The sequence below is a fragment of the Danaus plexippus genome, chromosome Z (assembly GCF_018135715.1).
Source record: "Danaus plexippus chromosome Z, MEX_DaPlex, whole genome shotgun sequence".
NCBI classification, from domain to species: Eukaryota; Metazoa; Arthropoda; class Insecta; order Lepidoptera; family Nymphalidae; genus Danaus; species Danaus plexippus.
In genome coordinates, this window is record NC_083559.1 from 8628034 (window position 1) to 8648310 (window position 20277).

General features: G+C 27.1%; 1 protein-coding gene across 2 annotated transcripts in view; it reads right to left on the minus strand.

The window, feature by feature from the left end:
* Nucleotides 1-20277, minus strand: part of LOC116777648 (carboxyl-terminal PDZ ligand of neuronal nitric oxide synthase protein) — a 73400-nt gene that overhangs the window by 37807 nt on the left and 15316 nt on the right. For both annotated transcript variants that reach the window (XM_061526196.1, XM_061526194.1), the window contains exon 2: nt 17305-17557. In XM_061526196.1, the coding sequence (XP_061382180.1) occupies nt 17305-17508 (204 nt within the window). In that variant the 5' untranslated portion in view covers nt 17509-17557. The remainder of the gene's footprint in view (nt 1-17304; nt 17558-20277) is intronic.

Genomic DNA, 20277 nt, shown 5'->3' on the forward strand with positions numbered 1-20277 from the left:
ACATCATTTGTCACAAAATTTATGAGGATGCATAACAGTGTGTAAGATTAAAAGGATCTATCATTATTACCCACTGACAGCGAGCAAAGGATTAAAAATGCATTACCGCTTAGCTTTGACTAACGTTTGAAATAGTATGTAAATCTCTAACTGTGTGTGCGTCATGTGATTACTCAAAATATTTAGTTATTCGTCATAAAAATGTCATGCTCATTTAAAATGCAAACTTTTTCTATCCAGGTACTGGTGAGCCTAATGATCAGATGACTCATCTGATAGATACTATACAATTCTCGTCACGAGACAAATATGCGGTGTCGCTTATCGGTGGAAGCAAAATATGGTCGTGAACGGTGACAAAGGGATTCTGCCGCCACTTATACTGGCAGAAACGCAGCTGTAATCAATCATAGCTTCCTACCCATTCTCTGTTGTGGTTTGGTACTTCCGCAACCAAAATGCAAAATTTTATGAAATGAAATTATATTGAGATCAATAAAATATCTTCCACATCGTCGAACTTGTTTTAGATGTAATGGATTTAAATTTAGCTCCTTTTACACCGAATTCGACTACTTACAAGTCTTTTTTCTTAAAATATGAAAATTAATTATTCTTATATAACAGCTATTTGTGTTAATATAAACTTTTGTACATTCTTTGCCTTTATTTTATTTTTGTTATTGTTATTTCTACCAAAAACTTCATATTAAGGCAAATTTATCTTTACACAGTCACTAGAAAATATTTAAGCGTCCTTAGTTTCGTTTCAAATACTCTATAAATTTATACACTAAAGTGTTTTTAACACAGGCTTGCTAATTTTAAAATTTATTTATTGATGAAGAATAAATTAAATATAAATTTTATTCTTGGAGTTAGGTCATGGTTATAAGTCACAGTCAGCAGCTTCCGTGGTCCCTCGGGCTCAATTATGTAAGAAAGTTTCAAACCATACATGTTTCCGATTCAAATATAGAGTTATTCAAATTCTAAGAAGAAAAAGGACTCCATATTATTTTTAACAACTACGGCGTTTATACAATAAAATATGACATTTGTTTAATCCTTTTCAGACAAATATGCTTCACGTTAATGGAAACCATCAAAAAATTCATTCCATTTTTGTGTTTCTATAAAAGAATTAATATCAATTAATATATATAGATTTTATTGAATTTTACTGACCGTTATTGAGACCCGATACAACTAATCAAATGAATGTTTTTTTTCATTCAGTAAGATGAACCGTAGATCTACACCGCTTATATCCGAACGCCTAAAAGCCGCTATTGGAATATTAATGACCCGATAAATAAAACCTCGGCTTACCTAAGGATATTGGTTGTTTAAATTGACATTACGAACAAAATATAAAAAATATTAATGGAAAGCTTAATTTTAACGTAGAAATTATATGCGGATAGATAGAGGTACCTTTAACATAGTAAAATTTTAAAACCATATCAGCGGAGTTAATCTCGTTGTCGGAGTAAATCTGTGCAAGGTATTTTTATTATGAAATAATACGAATATATATTTTTGAACAAAATATACCTCTTTTCCTACTTTAATTTCAAAAAATATTTTAATAAACATATATTAATACACATGTATTCCTGTTTTATTAGAACAAATGTTAAAGTGATTAATCTTATTTACAACCACAAACGTTTTCGCAATGCAATTAAAGTGGCAGTGAACACAAGGAATACTATTGAATAATAAATATCATAGTTTTCGGTGATTCGTATTTGAAATACATATGTTAGTTTTATTTTTCGGACATTATTTGTGTGACGAGTTGGGTAGGTACCAGCTATTTAATGTGGATTAAATATATTAAAAAATACTGGTACATTAAAGTATTGATGGTAAATTCAGATATCCAAAAACATAATTTATAAAGAAAAAAATATTATTTGAATGAACATTAATATGTTTAGTTATTTTCCATTAATTAAAAGAAAAATTTTATATATTCCAATGAAATAACATCATCATTCAAAAATTTCATTCGCAAAGTTATGCAAACAATGTAAAATTTATTTGAGAATAGCATAGCAGTATTTTTATTTCGCATTAAGCAAAGCTCAACTTTTAAAAATAATAAACAAATATTCGCCATATAAAGCGCAATGCGCAAGTAACAAAAAAATGTGCATGAAGAGTTTATTATACATTATAGATAAATATATTTGAATACTATATATAAATAGCTTTCAAAAAGTAAACTATGATCAAAAGTCCAATACGGTCTTATGTCTGGACCCTCGATTAGTGGTCATTTACCTGAAAAGAAAATGGAATTCATTTTACGACTGAAATGTTTCATATTTTGTATAAGCGATTTAACTTGAATGTAGGTTTTAAACAGATTTTGATAATCGACCTGAGATAAGTGAGACCTTTTAAACCTTAAAAAACGTAATAAATTTTGATCGATATTAAATAATTATATTTGTCTTAATGCGCAAGTGTCACTGAATGAACTAACAATGCCGCTTCTATAAATGGTATAATTTAATAACAACACCAAAATTTAAGAGGTACTTTTACGTTTAAATATAATTTCTAGGGATAAATAATGTAACAGTAGGAGTTTTGTGTATAAAACAAATTGAAGTGAAGGTATAATTTTGCTTGATAGTAAATATATGTTTTTTTTCACATAGAATCATTGCTTAATATATACCGCTATTATTGTGTGTATGTGAACAAAAAAATATTTTCATTTATCGTGACCAGCTCAGGATATTCATAATTTTCATTTTCCAAAAAAAAACCTAAATTTTATAAAAAAATATGTATATATAAAATTGTATTATAGTTTTAATATGTGTTTTTTTAATTTTCTAGCTTGGTTAGATGGTATAGCTCCTAACGGCATTTAATATTTCTGTCAAGTTAGCTACATCCACATAATATGGCAAACGTGATTTTGATGTTTTATTTTAGCATTGAAAAAACAAAACAGTATATTATAAACATATAACATAAAACGTCATAAAACGTCACTCGCTATAAAACAAAGCATTTGAAAGAGGTCAAGAGGGATAATATTTGGCAAAACGTCGGACCCCAAGACCTTTTAACATAAACGTATTACTGAGGGTTCTTGTTAAAGACTGTTGACTGCTGACTGAATGGCTGTCATTTTAGAATTACCTAAATTAGGCTTTAAAAAAGTTCTGTAGGTCGTTGAAGTTTCTAAAACATTAATTCAGTCTCTGTCACCACTGAAGTGTTACAGGACAGAGCCAACGGAGCCTGTAAAACAAATTATAAAGTATCAGTTGACTAAAAGCTGTTATGGGTTTGTTATCAAATAAAGTGTGGAAAAATTATCATAAACAATTTTTTATAAATGGTTGCCGCAACTGCCTTTAGACTTCAACACAAACCGATAAAAAATATATGGCTTGATCTAGATCCTAGGAAATGTCTATAAAAGAACGCCATGTCTTTCATTGATGTAATATGACATGAATAAGACAGATAAAGGCTTTCTTACAAACTTTTCCTTTACTTTGCTTTTCTTTTGTTTTTCTTCTTGAGATCTTAGTGCTCATGTGTAAAAGTTTTTAACTTTTAGCCGGAGATAGAATGACATAATTTCCCAATAAAAAAAGACTATTCGACGAACATGAACATAGAATTATAGGTATTAATTTGCTAATTGTAATGAAATAAATATACTTCTGATTTAATAAATTACTTGAAGACGAAGTATTTTTAAGAAAAATTTACATTTCATGTAGCATTTCATGCTACGTGAAATGTAAATGTAGTAGTAGTTCTGACAAAGTTTTCCATTGGAAATATAAATATTGTTTATCCTTGAAACTCTCTTATGTAATAGAACTAGCTGTACTTTATAAATATTGATATTGAATTAATTAAATTTTTACCAAAATAATAAAAAGATTATGAACAGTAATTGGATTTCATTCCTATAAAAATATGTGTTATATTAAAATTATTTTCATTATACAAAATATTTTTGTATCGTTGTTCTAAGATGATTTGAGGTTAAGATTTATTACTTATAATTGATTGATATTTTGCTTGCTCACAATATCTAGGATATTTCTCTTAGGATTAATACGAAAATATATTTTTTTATACAAAAAATAAGTACCTCTAAATGGCTTATAACATCAGAAATTAAAATAATACCAATATGATTTCAATAAAAACAAATTAAATATCCAACTAGACCGTCTTGGATCTTGTTACGAATATTTTTGTTCGTATTGAGCTATAATGTTGTGTTTGTTTGTAAATCGTATTTCTAAATAAAACTGGTTGTTTTCATATCCAAGTCTTAAACTTACAAAAGAAAAGTTTCCGTTTATTAATAATATAGAATCCGCACAATAACTACTAAAATTCAATATCTGTAAGATAAAGAACGACGGAGTTTTGAAATGACTTTAACCCTTATATAGATAAGTTCCAAGTTTTTAAGTGAATTATACAATTTAATGAAATTGATTATCAAAGAGAATCAGCTAAAAAATATATAAATTGAATTAAATTAATTCAACGTAAAGTATTTCAGTGTGATCTTAAAATTTAATATTAATTTCTGTCAAAAGTAACGACTGCTAACTTATTCAACTCCAAAATCATAAAATTTTTCTTATACTTCTTTTTGCAGTTATTTGGTTTTATAAACACCTTTAAGGATTTTCATCTATTATTAAAAAACATAATGATTGACTTGTAAAAAAATTATGATTGTAATTCACAGTAACAAACACCATAACAATGATAAGTGAGGATCAGTGAAAAGACAATATAAAAATAATAAAACGACAAAGTTTTCTACTTTATTACTTTCAAAACAAAGACAATAAAAAAAGTAAACTTGATCTCACAGAATCTATGAATGTCAAAACTATGTCTTTTTATATTATGTTCAAAGGAGAATATGACGATACTTTGTTAAAAGTAACATTTATGACTTTAGTTCTTTATTCAATTTCCCCATTGGAAATAATTAAATATCTCATCTAAGTACCTTCCCTGAAATTAAAAATTCCTGTTTTCGACCGTTAAGTTATTTAAATACAAATCGGAACAATATTATATGGTTAGAAAATTTATAACTCAAACACTATCTTGTTCGTTTAAGTCACATAACAATCTAATACTTAAATTTTTCTTACAAGTCGAACATCATCAATCACTGGGAGAATCAATTTCTCCATGTACCCATTACGGAAAATTACATATAATCTTAAATTAGTTTTTTGTTGAAACGAAAATAAATTCTCATTTCTTTACAACATTATATTTCTTACTAACTTTATTTCACAAGTAATTAGAGAAAAGTACATTTTAGAAACTCATATGTTCTCTTAAATTATTTTAATAGCAGTAATAAAATGTGTTTATAAACTTCGGATACCCAGTCTCATATTTATAATACCGGAATCGGCAGCATTCATCACTAGTTTCAATTGCAAGGCATTAGGTATTTCAATACTTCAACCGCGCACATTCCAACATCCTCGCTCGAACTCGAGCTATGCAATAATGCGCTCAGAAATTTTAATCACTGTTTTTGGTTTTTATCTATTTATAATTCATTAAAATGACTGATTTATTAAATTTACCTATATATGTAACTGTAAAAGCGTAACCTATCACAATAAAAACACCTGCATCTCGGTATGAAATATTTATCACATTATAAAAGTATTTAAAATAAACAATGGTATTTCTCATACTGGATAATTTGACCTTTGAATCATACCCCGTATAAGACTTAGGTATTTCAATGATGCATATTATTTATGTGTTATCATGGTGTTAATAATATGAATGACTCATTTAATAAATAAGTGACTCATATAAAGTATTATAACAATATATATTTCTGCACTTCAATCAATATCAAATAAATCTGATACCTCTTTGAACAAAGGAAACATTGAACTTCTAGGATAACAAGATCTAAACGCATAACTTGACAGACTCTAGGGAATGAAACGGGATATAGTTTCATGAAAATTGACAATAAGCAGTACTATGAACCACAAGATAAAAAAAAAATCAATAGACGTGAAGATTTCACTCCTTGATATTATTGCATTGTAGAAGCATACTCTTATTATACGTAGGTAAACTAACTGTCACTTATGTTGTTGGACAAAAATGTTACTACGTTAAGGTTTATTAATTTGTATTTGTAGCAATCTTTATGTATTTTCGTTTTCTTTGTTTGTTTGCTTCCTGGAAAGGAAAACAACGATGAAAATACTAACAATATTTTGTGTTTTTTTTTACGAACGATATTTTGATTGGAGTAAAAGTAGAACAACTCAGGTCTTCAAACAGTACCATTCAACGATTTTTTAAAATTTTTTTTTCCCCTGAGTAAGATATATTAACCTATTTTATTTATTTCTTTGGTTATGTTTTTCCTATTTAGTAACTTTGTCCAACGGTTTAAGTTGAGGAAATAAGATAAGTTCTCAAATATTTGTGTTAGTTTCAGACATGATTGACTATTTGGCTATAAATCCATGCTTTCACAACATATGCATATGTGCTGACTACAAAGCCATTAACGTTTTCCCTGAAAAATAAATCGTGTTTAGACGTTCTAAAAATAATCACTTGCTTTTTCTTATTTTAAAATTTACCAACCTTCTTATTTTAAATGCTACGAAAATTATTTTAAATATTCTTGTGATCCTTATATTTTTAGTGACTTTCGTTTAATATAATAAAATCAAGTAAGTTTGTCTCATGACGGCATTTTATTACCTTATGTAGGAAACAAAAAATACTTACTTATATATTTTTAAACTAACCTTTTTTAAATCGTTATTTCAAGTCAAAATGGTTACATAACATGAATACCACATCAAAATGTGTGTTTAGAGATAGCTTTATTATTCATGTCCTCAACTTGTATAAACTTAGGCACCTAGCCTAACTTTGTTTCACACCCTCAAAGGATTAATACGAAAGTAAACCTTGTCTTAGTAAACAATGCTTGTTTGTGTCTAAATTTGGAGTTACAAGCCTTGAGACGTGATTAAACTGTTAGACAACTTGCTAACTACAGAATTAAATTCGGGGCTATTATGGTTATATTTGTTAAAACACCCTAAAAAATGTTGGAAATTAATGAAAAGTTTAAGTTCTGTAATCACTATGATTTAAAATATCATAATATATATGTTACAAAGTTTCATTAAAATAAAACTTACTTATTCAGAAGCTAAAAACAAATTTAATACCTGTGAATGCGACTTCACCTTATCTTACTTGTAAGACGTACTGGTTCATATACACAATAGGTTGTCTGATATAAATGGTTGACCACAACTATACGTTTGATTGAAATTTGGTCTGAACTAGCTTAAGTTTGTATGCACGTAGGAAGTGAATCTTGTACAATTGCTTCTAGGCGAATAGATGAATAATTAATTTCTTGAAACGATGTTGCGTTAAATCAAAGTAAAGTTTACTGAAAGCGGCTTAATTTTGTTATGTTACTATATATACATAAGTATACAGAAACATTAAAGTTAATATCCTATACGATATCTTTATGGTCAATACATTTCAAAAGCTTCTATGTGATAGTTGTAACATGAAGGAAAGCATAAGATGTTCCTATTCGTTTTCAGATAATCTGTTCCCAAGGCCGTTTTCTATCGATTGATTTTCTGTATCTACCGTAAGACATACCAAATGCATTCATGTACCGACTCAACTTTTTTATTCTTTGGGACTTGCAACTAAGGGAGGGAGGGATATTTTAGGGGATTAATAATATGTCAATAATATCATTACATTTCTTTAGAACTTGTTTAAAATTACAAACGAAAAAATAAATGACGAGTTTTTAAGTTTAATGGCGTTTTAGATACTGTATAATACGAAGAAGTCTTATGATAGCTAAGTTGAATAAATTCAATAACACCTCAACATTTTTGACATGTAATAGTTTTTTTTAAAGCAACTGTCAAATATGCATTGGATACTATAATTGACGTGTTCTTGAAAATAAACTTAAAATTAAATACATTAAAAACATATGGCATTTGTCAGAGTTTATTGGCTCCCATCCTTAATAAGTCATTTAAGTGAAGCAGTACCACACAAATTTTAATAAGAAGCTCTTAAGGAAATGCAGATATATATTTTTTAATTTTAACTTAAAAGCTCTATTAAGTATTTACGTTATAATTAATAATATTAAATACAAAATACTTAGAACTTTAATATTCATTTAATAGTCACATAATTTCCATTTGGAACTATATAATCTGTCAGATCGTATTTGCATTTAGAAAATATTTATCCTTTTCTCAATATTGAAAAGCCTTGTCTGAAGTAAATTGTTTATTATAACAAGAATCCCGAAGGAGGATTCAGTCAAACTGACCCTTATCAAAAGAATTCTTTTTCAAGAGGGAATACTAGCTTAAAATAATGTATAAACGACCAATTTGTTATTCTTTAAAACAAATTGCTAAATCTGAGAATTATTTTTTCTTATTTCTTTTTTTTTCAATCAAATTATATCTCATATATATCGGCAAAAATATAAAAGTTCTTTATTGAAACTCCTATAAGTAAGATTCTTGCAAACCTCACATTCAAAATAATTGTATATTTCTAGCGTAAAAATACTTTTGTTAAACGGTAACGTCGCTTTAAGCCTTTATTTGACCCTTTTACAGTCCCCAAATACAAATTCTGAATTTAGGTATAATATCATCTATAAAAATGAAATATACGGTTGAATAAATCATATTTATAAGTTAATACTTATGTTCACAGTAACATAGTTTACTAACACAAACGTTTGTACTGGTTTCAATTTTTTTTATTACAGACTATATGAATTTATTTATAAAATATTATGAAATTAATTAATAAAAAATTGTTTTTTATCTGTCAATGCATGTAATGTTACTGATGTAAAAAAAAAACTCGCCCTGTTTTCTTTCTTTTGACTTTCATATGTCGCCAAAATATATTCACTAGGATTCCGCTGTCCGACACTCATTTTCTCAGAACAGTCCAATATGTTTAAAACACTATATAAGTTGGTGACCTGGTTGAAACAACTTATAAATAAATCAAGATCCACATTATACAAGTGTCTTTGGAAGTGTTGGACCATTATAATGTAAAGAGGACTATAAAGACGTTTTACTTGTGAAATCGGTAGGTATCTGACTTTTGGAATATGACATGTTTAACAAAAGTACATGTTTAATAAAGTGCTTATATAAGAGCGGTGAAGCCAGAGTGAATTCTATTCAGATAATTTTAATTATTTTAGCCTCTATCTCAATTTACTGCCACTTTCTTTTGCAGTACATATTAATTATAGTTAGTTATCAATAAGTGTAAAATGTATATTTTTTTGGAATAAATGTGAATTTTGTTTCCATCATTAGGTAGGGCCATTTATGCATGACTCATTCATTATTTATTCTGTATATATGATAAAGTATTACTTCGGATTTGCCTAATTCGAAGCAAAGTAACATTACCATATTGTCGAAACTAGCGGGGTTTATATATAAAACAACTATGCAACAACAATTATATCACAAACGAATTTACAAAATCAAATCTATCAAATAAAATCTGTAAGAATTCAATATAAAATAAAAAGTAAAAAGTTGGACTAGCATTATACCTAATAAATAGCAAAAGATTAAATTAACAATTTAACATTAATCTTCTAATCTGTTCTTAATAAAAGCATTATTATCTAAAATCATTGAAATTGAAGTAATATTGAATATGTCGGAAAGTCAACGAAACCATCCACAAAAGTTTAAAATATACATCATAAAGAACTATAGAACAAATAAGCGGATATTAAGAATTTTAAAACATACTTTAAATTGCCATTTCCAACCATTCATTGTGAATATATTACAAATTCTTTACCTCAAATTGTTAGGTATGAGAAATATATACTGAAAATTTAACAAACATTGTAGGGGCAATACTGATGTATAAATAAAATATCATATAACGGGTGGCCTTGCTGACTCCGCGAAACGAACACCTGGCATGTGGACGAGAAGATTACTCATGCCACACTCGATATGTGAAGGCATCGCTATGCACAAATAGCGGTTCATAGTCCCTCATGTATAGGTTATAAGTTTAATTTATCCCTAGTTTTATTTTAATATATGTCTAAACAAAGTAGTAGCTCTCCAGAAACCTCTGCTGGCCGTAAAACGTACCCTATATAACTCATTATTTATAATTTTGTCATTAAATCGTAATTTTTTCACTTTGTTTTCTATAAACAACAAAGTTAATGATAATTTATTTGTCCGGTATGGGTCAATGTACAAAATTGCAGTCACATTACGACTCTCGGCACCCGTTCTAGACGTGGATTGATATCCTGAGGTTTTACAGACAAATAGCGACATTCGATTGTAATATCTATGCAATATCTATTCACGTACAAACTGAAAACGAAGTGAATGCTTCATACATTTTACTTTACATGAAACGTTAGAATAACTCTATTTTACCTTTGCGTTTACGATGAACAGATGCTCACAAAGCTTTATATATCCCTCGAGATCTAGACTTAACATATTTCATCGTATTTATTGTGTACATATATTCGTATTTTTTAAATACACACAGATATTTGTAAAAAAATACTAGTACTTTGTGAACTGTTTCTAAAGCAATATTAATTATTGTTATGACAATTATAATTATAATTTATATAATTATTTTTGCTTAATTGAAAAATCAATATCCACAGCTTAAGCATTTTTATATTTTTTTTTATTAAGAAGAATACTACTAAAACAATGTTATAGAAGTGTTATTTGTATTTTATTGTAAGACATTAAAAAATGTGAGGGGATGAGCAACAAAATGTTTTTGTTATAATACCAAAAGTCTTTGACACAAATTAAGTCAAAGTGTTTTAAAAACCTGGCTAAATGCAAGTTAGACTCGCGCACGAAGATTTCTTGCCGTTATTTATAGAAACAGCAAAAAATTTTATCTGTACTTTTCTGTCTTCTGTCTCTGTCTGTCTTTTACAATATTTAGGATAATCTGTCTTTTTTAATATTTAGGATGTCTGATTTTTCAGTTTTTAAATATAAAACTTTCCCCATAGGTCTGCACGTAAATTTGTAATCTACGAACATGTATGAAAATTCAACCATCTTACTATTCTGGGTAGTGATATTGTGATAGAAAAATTGATGGACGGAATGGGAAGTGGTGGCAAACGAGTACTTTTACAGCCTATGGTTTCAGGACCATAGAAAAGATACCATATTTTAATAACCTAAAAGCTTATCGTCCATTCGGTTTTTCAAACTTAGAAAAGACACTCATTAACCTAGATTAAGCTTTTAAAATACGTAAATATTGACACACTTTCTCAAGACTTCTATAAATTTGCTTTAGAATAAACTATATAAAATGTGTAACCAAACAGTAGCTATGAAGAATAAAAAGTCGATATCCAATCTCTATCAATTCCTGTTTCTTTTGTTATATCAACAAGCAAATTACAATATATTACCGGAGCGAGTCTGAAATCACTTATTGACCAAAGAAAATCATCAAATGTTATTTTTCTCTAAGCTTTTTCTCGTAAACTTTTTATATTAGACAAAAAGCGAAGTTCCTTAGTACTGGTTTTCTGTGTTCCAATTTATTTTAACATTTTTCCTCCCTCGTATAACTATCAAAGGAAAGCACGTTGCTTTTTTTCGTATTTTGATTAATCGTAATGGATATTTTTTATAAATTTACTAAAACTTGCTTTAGTAAGTACATTTACAATAAGTTAAGTTTTATGCATTCTGTAAATTTTAACGATTGTTAACAATCTCTTTGAATTGAAAGTCGACATTAAAATATTTGGCCATAATAACAGTTTACAATTAAATTAATTACCTAAGTTATATCCGACATTCATTATTTGATAATATAATTCTTTAGTGAAAGCTTGAACCTAGAAATGGTCCAATATAACTTATTTTATGAAAGCCATGAAGGATTAAATTAATATCTGTATTTTTTATAATAACTAAAATGTTGAATGTCAAATGATGACATAATTATTTTGGACACAAATAAATTTAGATGAAACTTGCATTATGAAGGGTAATAACATTTCATGAAATGCAGCATAGCTTTTAGCAAGCACTTACAGCAATTTACGGAGTGATCGCGTTCCATGCAGTCGATAATCTCTTCGTTTATTACATCATGAGTATTATGTGTATTGAACCCTTAGATCATTATGCACTAACAAAAGCGATTGATATGTAATTTATTATAAAGATATTGATATTCCAGCACAATTATTAAAATTCGTGAATCCTGATTGTTACTGAATGTTAAAATGTAACTATGAACTACATTAAATTGGTATTAACACCGTTACACGGTTAACGTGCAATAACCGTCAGATGATAGAATATATAGCTTACAGAGCATTCTTGTTTATTACACTTCAACGATATGGGGTGATAAAGCTATGCTTTGAAAGTGCCCACGTTATTATTTTTCACAGGAACTTATTTATCGCGTTTAGGCATTTTTGATATATTTGAAATTAATTAAATCTGGTAATAATGAATTCGAAAATACTGAATTAGAAAAACAAACATCAGGTTAGGGGACTCAAAATTAGATGACCTTAAAAAAATATCTGTTTCATATTAACTCAACAATATATTCGTTATTTAATATAATGAATAAAATTTCATAATGTTAAGTCGTTTCTTTTCAAATTTCGCGACTAAAAGTAACTAAATAGCATATAATTACGAATCTTATTTCATTTTGTATATATGTATAATACAGTAAGCCGAAGCTTCAACTAATAAAGAGAGTTCACTGTGGCAAGACTTGCTATTCTCCTCATTTCTACGCTCCTCGGATTTAAATGATCAATATAATTGATTTTCTTGCAGTAGAGGCAAAACTTAGTGTTCATTCAACCGAAATAATCCGTTAGATCCGTGGGTTTCTTCCTTTCATTTTAAAATAAGAGACATGGCCATGAATATATACTAACAGAGTCATATTTTGTGTTTAATCAATTTTATTAGCTAGTAGTATAAGAAATTGATGATTACAGATAAATATTGCTAATATTTGCATATTGAAATATCTTCCTAGGAAAAATTTTAATTATAAGATAACTTGAATTTTAATAAAAAAGTTTGATATTAAAAAAAAAATATCTTGAAGATAAATAAGAACCGATCAACAGTACTTCTTCAGTAAGTTGAGAGTTACACTGTATTTGATTCACCGTCAATTATTACGTTTTAAATCTCAATGTATAAAAATAATCAATTTATATATACCCTTAAATTATATGTATGTTGGTATGTAACCCGTGCAATTTATATAATTTTTATATTTTACTATAATATAAAAATCGAAATTTTACATTTTAAAATTTTAATATTGTACATAAATTATTACACTTAAAAATAAATATATATTTTAAAAGTTCATCAATTGTTTAAAATAAAAAACTTTTATATGAATAATTAAAACATAAATAATCAAAGTAAAGGTAAAGAAATATATATATATATATATATATATATAAAGCATATAACATATTCATTAATGTGATTTAAATTTCAGTTTAGTACTGCGTCTCTAAATAAATTTTCATATTAGAGAAGCACCCTACTTCAGAATAACACAATAAATTCCTAAAATGTCGTTAATATTAATGGGACATAAAATATATGAGAGCATCAAATTAATATGTATTTTAAACAGTTTTAAAAATTTTCATATCATTATTCTTAGAGTTTATAATATAGATAAAAGAGTCATGTTTCAAATTTAGGTAATAGTAAAAAAAAATACTAAGGATTCCATACAAAAATTGTTTAATACCTCACTAACATTGCTTAGGGATTATTCATTACATTAATGAATATTTTGTTTTATAATAACTTGAATAGTTTGTTCTGACACTCACAGAAGTAATCAAGTCAATTACCATCAAATACAAAAAAATATATATATATTGAAGGTTCCTTCTTCGTATAATTATGTATTGTCCATTTTAAATTACAAGTTATAAGAATAAATTTAAAGTTATAAGAGTATTAGTAATCAGGAGCGCTTATTTGGCATTTCATGACGTAGCGACCACCCGAAAAATAAATCACTTCTATTGGTCAAAGATAACAAGGCCCGTAAGTATGAACAAAACTTCGGTAAATAATTAATGCTGTAGTATCAATAGCATAGATATATGTTTTATATGTGAAAAATTGGTTAACTGAAATGTTATTTGAAATAGAAAATGAACTGTTTATAAAAAATGTCTAACCTGTGGTTTCCTTAAATAGGATAAGCTTCGAAATGATTATATAGGACTTTTAATGTAGGACAAATAATTTTTCTAAGCCGTAGGTTAATTCGAATCCTCATAAATTATATATTATATAGAGGGTTTCGTCGTTCAAATATTAAAATAGCACAGAAGTATTTGTTTAAAAAAATATAAAACCTTTTTCAAAATATTTAAAAACAATAAATTCGTAACATCACGGTTTGAAAATACAGTAAAAGCAACTTAAAATGAAATGTTTTATATATGACACTTCAAATAAACATATTACATAGAGATAAAAGCGACTAAAATGTGATTAATTGACATTAATTAGTTTACTAAAATCCATTTGTTTTTTGTCTATGTATATGTTTGTATATTGAAGTTCAAACTGTCGTTATGAGTTTTTTATTAAATCCAAATAATACGACTTTACATTTCAAATTCCTTAAGATATTTGAATTATGGTGTAATGATATGAACTAATATTCTAATTTAATTGTCTTTCTTATCTTCAAACTGTATAAACAGAACCTCAAATATATTTTGTAAAATAAAAATAATAAATAAATACAGAATCCATTTCGGAGATAGACCTCGCAAGAAATTTAAAAATAGTTCATTCTTCAACCGCATCCTTATTTCAATAGCTATATCATAGAAATACAATAACAATTCCTTGTTAAGAGGGACCTTTCATATTTCATTTATAATGATTTCAACATTCAAACCAATTTTACGTAATATTTTTCTATCAAACCAAGCAAGGCATTATTGAAGTTAAATAAGTTTTTTTAATATAGAACTCAATAAGAGTAATATCTCTTCCTTTCTGTTATATATCTATAAATTATCATTTTTTTTTTTCACAATTAATATTTTGTTTTTTTATATGTTATCCTAAAAAGACTAATTTAATATTTAGTAATAAAGTAATTCTAATTTTTTTTTATACTGAAAGTTTTTATTTCTAAAGTTGAATAGAGCGTACATATATTAATAGAAATTCATTGAAATATTATATTTGAAATTATAATATTAATATCAACATATGTTTTCATTCACGATTTCGTACAACTAAAATTACAAAATGCTCTGTTCATACAAAGCTTATTCGGCGTCGTAATAAAATCTTTTCTAAATTCTAAACGAGCTGAATTTTATATTATGTGTACTCAACATACACGCCTTCCGGCGATCCACACACATGAATTGAGCTTTATGAAACAGAAACGTGAAAAAGATATTTTAATTATTACGTTTATGTACATTTATAAAAATGTATTAAAAATTAATACCCCAAACGTTTTTACAGACGAAAAAATGTAAGTTGTTTCAATTATAAAAAAGGATGCTAAATTTTCGAATATTATAAAAATGTTACTTATCACATATAAAACTAAAACCACAAATGTTACAAATATTGTATAAATATGTTTTTATTATAATGTTTTTTCTTTTAAAAATATTAAATATTCACAAATCATTTGTTACATTTGTATATTAGGAGACATTTATTCATAAAAGGTCACGAAACTGATCAAATATAAAAAGGAAAAATATATTATATTTCAAATAAAAACCTTATCCGATTTAAAGGGGCTGTGTATGAAACCGTTTCTTTATAATTTTAATTAATATACGAGAAGAGTAATGTCTTACAAACTGTATTATACATTTGATCATAAATGTAAATGAACCATTAAAGATATCGCGGACATTAATATTTTGTTCAGTTTCAATATAATGTCACAAAATAAATCGATGCCATATTAGATAACAGCATATACAGCAGCGGAGTTATGAATATTTAGATAACCTCAAAATTACTCGTGATACCATAGTATCTAACAATAAGCAAATAGGCTACAGAAAAATAATACAATAAAAATAATTTAACTTATTTACAACATACTTATTATATTACATCTGGCACACACAAATGCAATTTTGTTTTTTTAATACTTTTAACTTTTAATATTTTTTACCTAAAGTGCTCTAATTAAATCATATTAATTTTTACTTTCGTTTTTATGTAATACATTTTACTTCACACACATAATTATTTAAAACATAACTTTAAAAAGATATAAAATAACAAAAAAATGTAAAAACAATCTTTCTAAAAAACAAACATTTATAGGAATGCAATAAAATGAAACATTTTTTTACCATAAAATATAAAATCATTACATAAATTGTATGATATGAAAGCATTCACAAGACATTCATTTGTGTAGGAAAATAAGTCAATTTCATAACTCGATGTGATTAATTTTAAATATAAAATTTTTCAAAGTAAGTAAATACCAATACCTACTCATGACCTACATACAGGACACGTGACATACAAACTGAATTCGTAAACAAAATTTCAGTTCAATCCTTTGAAATTAAAAACGAGTTGCAAGATTTAACCCAAAAGAAACACATGTACATATTTTAAAATTGCTAGGAGAATTGAAGTTTCAAAATACATAAAATGAGTTAAGTTTTTGACATCGTCTTTCGGTGATTTCAATAAATTAGAAAAATTTTATTAAATTATTATATTATATTTTTTAAAAGTGTTTCGCACCCGTAACAAAAGTGCAACTACTTCTGTCATTAACATATATATATATTTGTAATATTGTGAATATCGAGTAAAAAGCTCCAAGTTTAAATCATTTAAGTAGAAAATTATAATATGTTCACAAAGTTATCTTAAAAAAATCCAGACGTAATAAGTAGTTGGCCTTGACTTTAAATGAGAATGGAAGAAACTCGTCTATCCATAACATCGTCCTTATACAGAATATTTTTTTATAGTAAATGTCTGTATCTTTAAAAATCTAAATATGACAGTGACACTAGCGCTGAAGAAGTAAGAAAAAACTATTTTTAGAGCTATTCTACGATATAAAATTCAATTTATAATTGTTATTAAATTTATTACATACCTTAGCTCGGAACGAAATTCCATATTGGAATGCCTCCTCAGGGTGAAGCGGGATTCTCGTATCGTACTCATCCTCAGGCACCAGATCGTACTCCTTCTTTGAGGGCATCTTTCTTCCCCACTTAAACAGTTTCATAGGAACTCTTTTCCACGACCCCTTCAGGATCACCCGGATGTAGCGAGCTCTGTGTCCTCTTCTAAACATTGCTTACAACACCTACAGCAACTTGTTGTAGGCCGGCCTTTGCAAAGACCTGTAGGTAAAACATATGTTCATATAGTGTAATACTAACTGCCTTTAAGAAAAAAAATACTGAATCAAATGTCGGTCAAATATGATTATCTGATTCTGTATCATTATAAAAGCACACAGCTTCCATTTCAAATCAAGAAACAAGTTATAACAATGATACTTCATGATGTAACTACTTAAACAATTTATCAAGTAATGAGCATATCATTATAATTTTTTTTCTAAGAACATCTAATAGATTGTGCAAATACAATTTTCGGTTTTCATGAACGTCATCAAATTTAATTTAAAATACTTTTATCAAATTCAAACAAAAAAAAAAATAACGCTATCTTTGTAAGTTGCAACATAAGATTTTTTTTCGTATAACAATCCTTCTTTTGTATAAATTAAATCTATACCTCCTATCAATGAAAAACAAAGAAATTTCTAAAAATAAATATAAAAAATATTAATAATGCAATCCACTCCAATCCACTTTAGGGTTTTCGTTACATATACTATAGAATACTAAAATTTCCCTACTCGAGTAAGGGTATGATATCTTAATTGGCAAAGTGGCTAGGACCTCTATCCTTGAAATCGTTTGTTGGACCCGATTTTCAATATATTTTTGACTCTGATAGAATGAATTCTTTTTCATTATTGGGTATTTTATGGAGCAGAATATATACACGGAAAAATTATATTGTTTTTTAATTTAACTTAAAACGATAAAAATGTTCCATCCATATAAAGTAATGCAGTGCGTGTTTAATCTGCAACCTATGATTATAGGAGAATATACCGAAGGGATGTTTGTATAATTATAAACTTAACATATCTAATGGGACTTTTATGGTTTTTATACGAAAGGTGTTTTAGTGTCTATAGAAATACCATTTTCCTAATAGGACTTAAGCTGTTCATAACATTTTACATATAATTATTATATAAAATGGATGTACCCGCTTTTTATTACTTTTTTTTTTCGAGATATCAAATAGGCGTTATTAAATTTTATCCATCATTTCCTTTAGTTTTTATTCTAAAAAAATCTGTATAATTCAATTACAAGGTATAATATTTCAATCACCTAAAGCTCAAATATAATAAAGAGTAATATTCGTTTGAATCCTTCCGTTTGGAAGGGTTATTAAAAGGAATAGATGAGTGGGAGTTGAGCAAATAGGATGTATTCCGTAGTTAGATTAAAGCTAATGTCAATAGGTTACATAAGGAATACCCGATGAGAACAAAATTCACTTACGTCGTATTTAAACTAAATGCAAGGTAAATAAGTCTCAAAAATATAAAAACATTTTATAAATTTATACGGACTGAAACCTGCCAGATTTCAAATATTTACTAATAAATCAGTTACTTGGTTCAATTTATGCTCATACACCTACAAGAAACAAATATGTATTCATCATCTCTTCTGCATCTAATAATACTTTTGATACTGTTACACAATATGTATAAGCTAAGAGAAACTTATTGAATAATTATTATATTATTTTTTTGATCAATTATATATATGTTCAATATGTATTCATACATAAGTGCGGGAATGCGTAAAACTTGGCCAAAATACAAGTTTTAATTGTATTTTTATACTTAATTGTATGACTACTTGGGGCTTTTAGGTTCATTTAAAAATATATTAGAATTCCTTGCATCCACGGGTGTCCCAAAAATACGAGAATGTCATCCTAAATTAGAATGGCACCTAAATAAATATTCCATTGCTTATTGATGTGAATTTATTGTTTTATTTTGTTGTCTGTTTCGACAAAAAAGAAACAAAGACCTATTATTCAATTCAGAAAACTAAACAATATGACGCTAATGTTAGTAGATATTTTAATAAATTCAAAAGTCAGAATAAAAACACACCCTATTCCTAAAAACGCAAAAAGACTAAACTATAAACTTTCTTAACAAATTCGCCAAATTAATGACGACAACTAATTAATTCCTTCTCATGCACGATCTTTAAATTGTTATACGATCAACAACAAAGTTATTATATGATCCAACAATTGTGTATTGAAATAATGATGACATTAATAAGTGAGTTGCTATTGATCATTTTCATTCACATAAACCAGACAATGATAAATTCGTAGTTATTTTATTACAATTTTATACAATACGAGATGCAATCGTAGAACTCTCAACAGTATTAACAAATGAACCGAAAATAAATTTATATACATTGCATTGTAAAACAATGTATTCAGAATATTATTAACAAAGACTAGAACTAAAGGTAAAAAAGGCTAGAAAAGTTTACACGCATTAACGTAAGTCCACCGTTAAATATTTAGTAGGGTTCCTTAAAATACATAACACTATAGTCCTTTAACCCGTAATAGCTTTTCTAAGAGGGGTCATATTCAATAAGACCTTTAATATATTGATATAAATCCAAAACTACCGGTAAATATAAAATAATTCAAGCTTATGTAACAAGACTTTCTAAAAACTATTTGTTTATTTCTTTACTACTCAATGTTTCCATGAACATGCATTCAGTATATCAACATATTCTTACAGCTTAAATAATGAATAACCAGCTAAGCTGTTTCAAATACATATAAGTTAAAAAATATATATGATTTCCAACGATTACAAGAGCAATAATTATTTGTAATTGGGGAAGTTTTAATAAATATTCAATAGGTATAACTTTTCAGTATACTTGAAGCTCGTCATATACATTCGTCTGTGGGATCT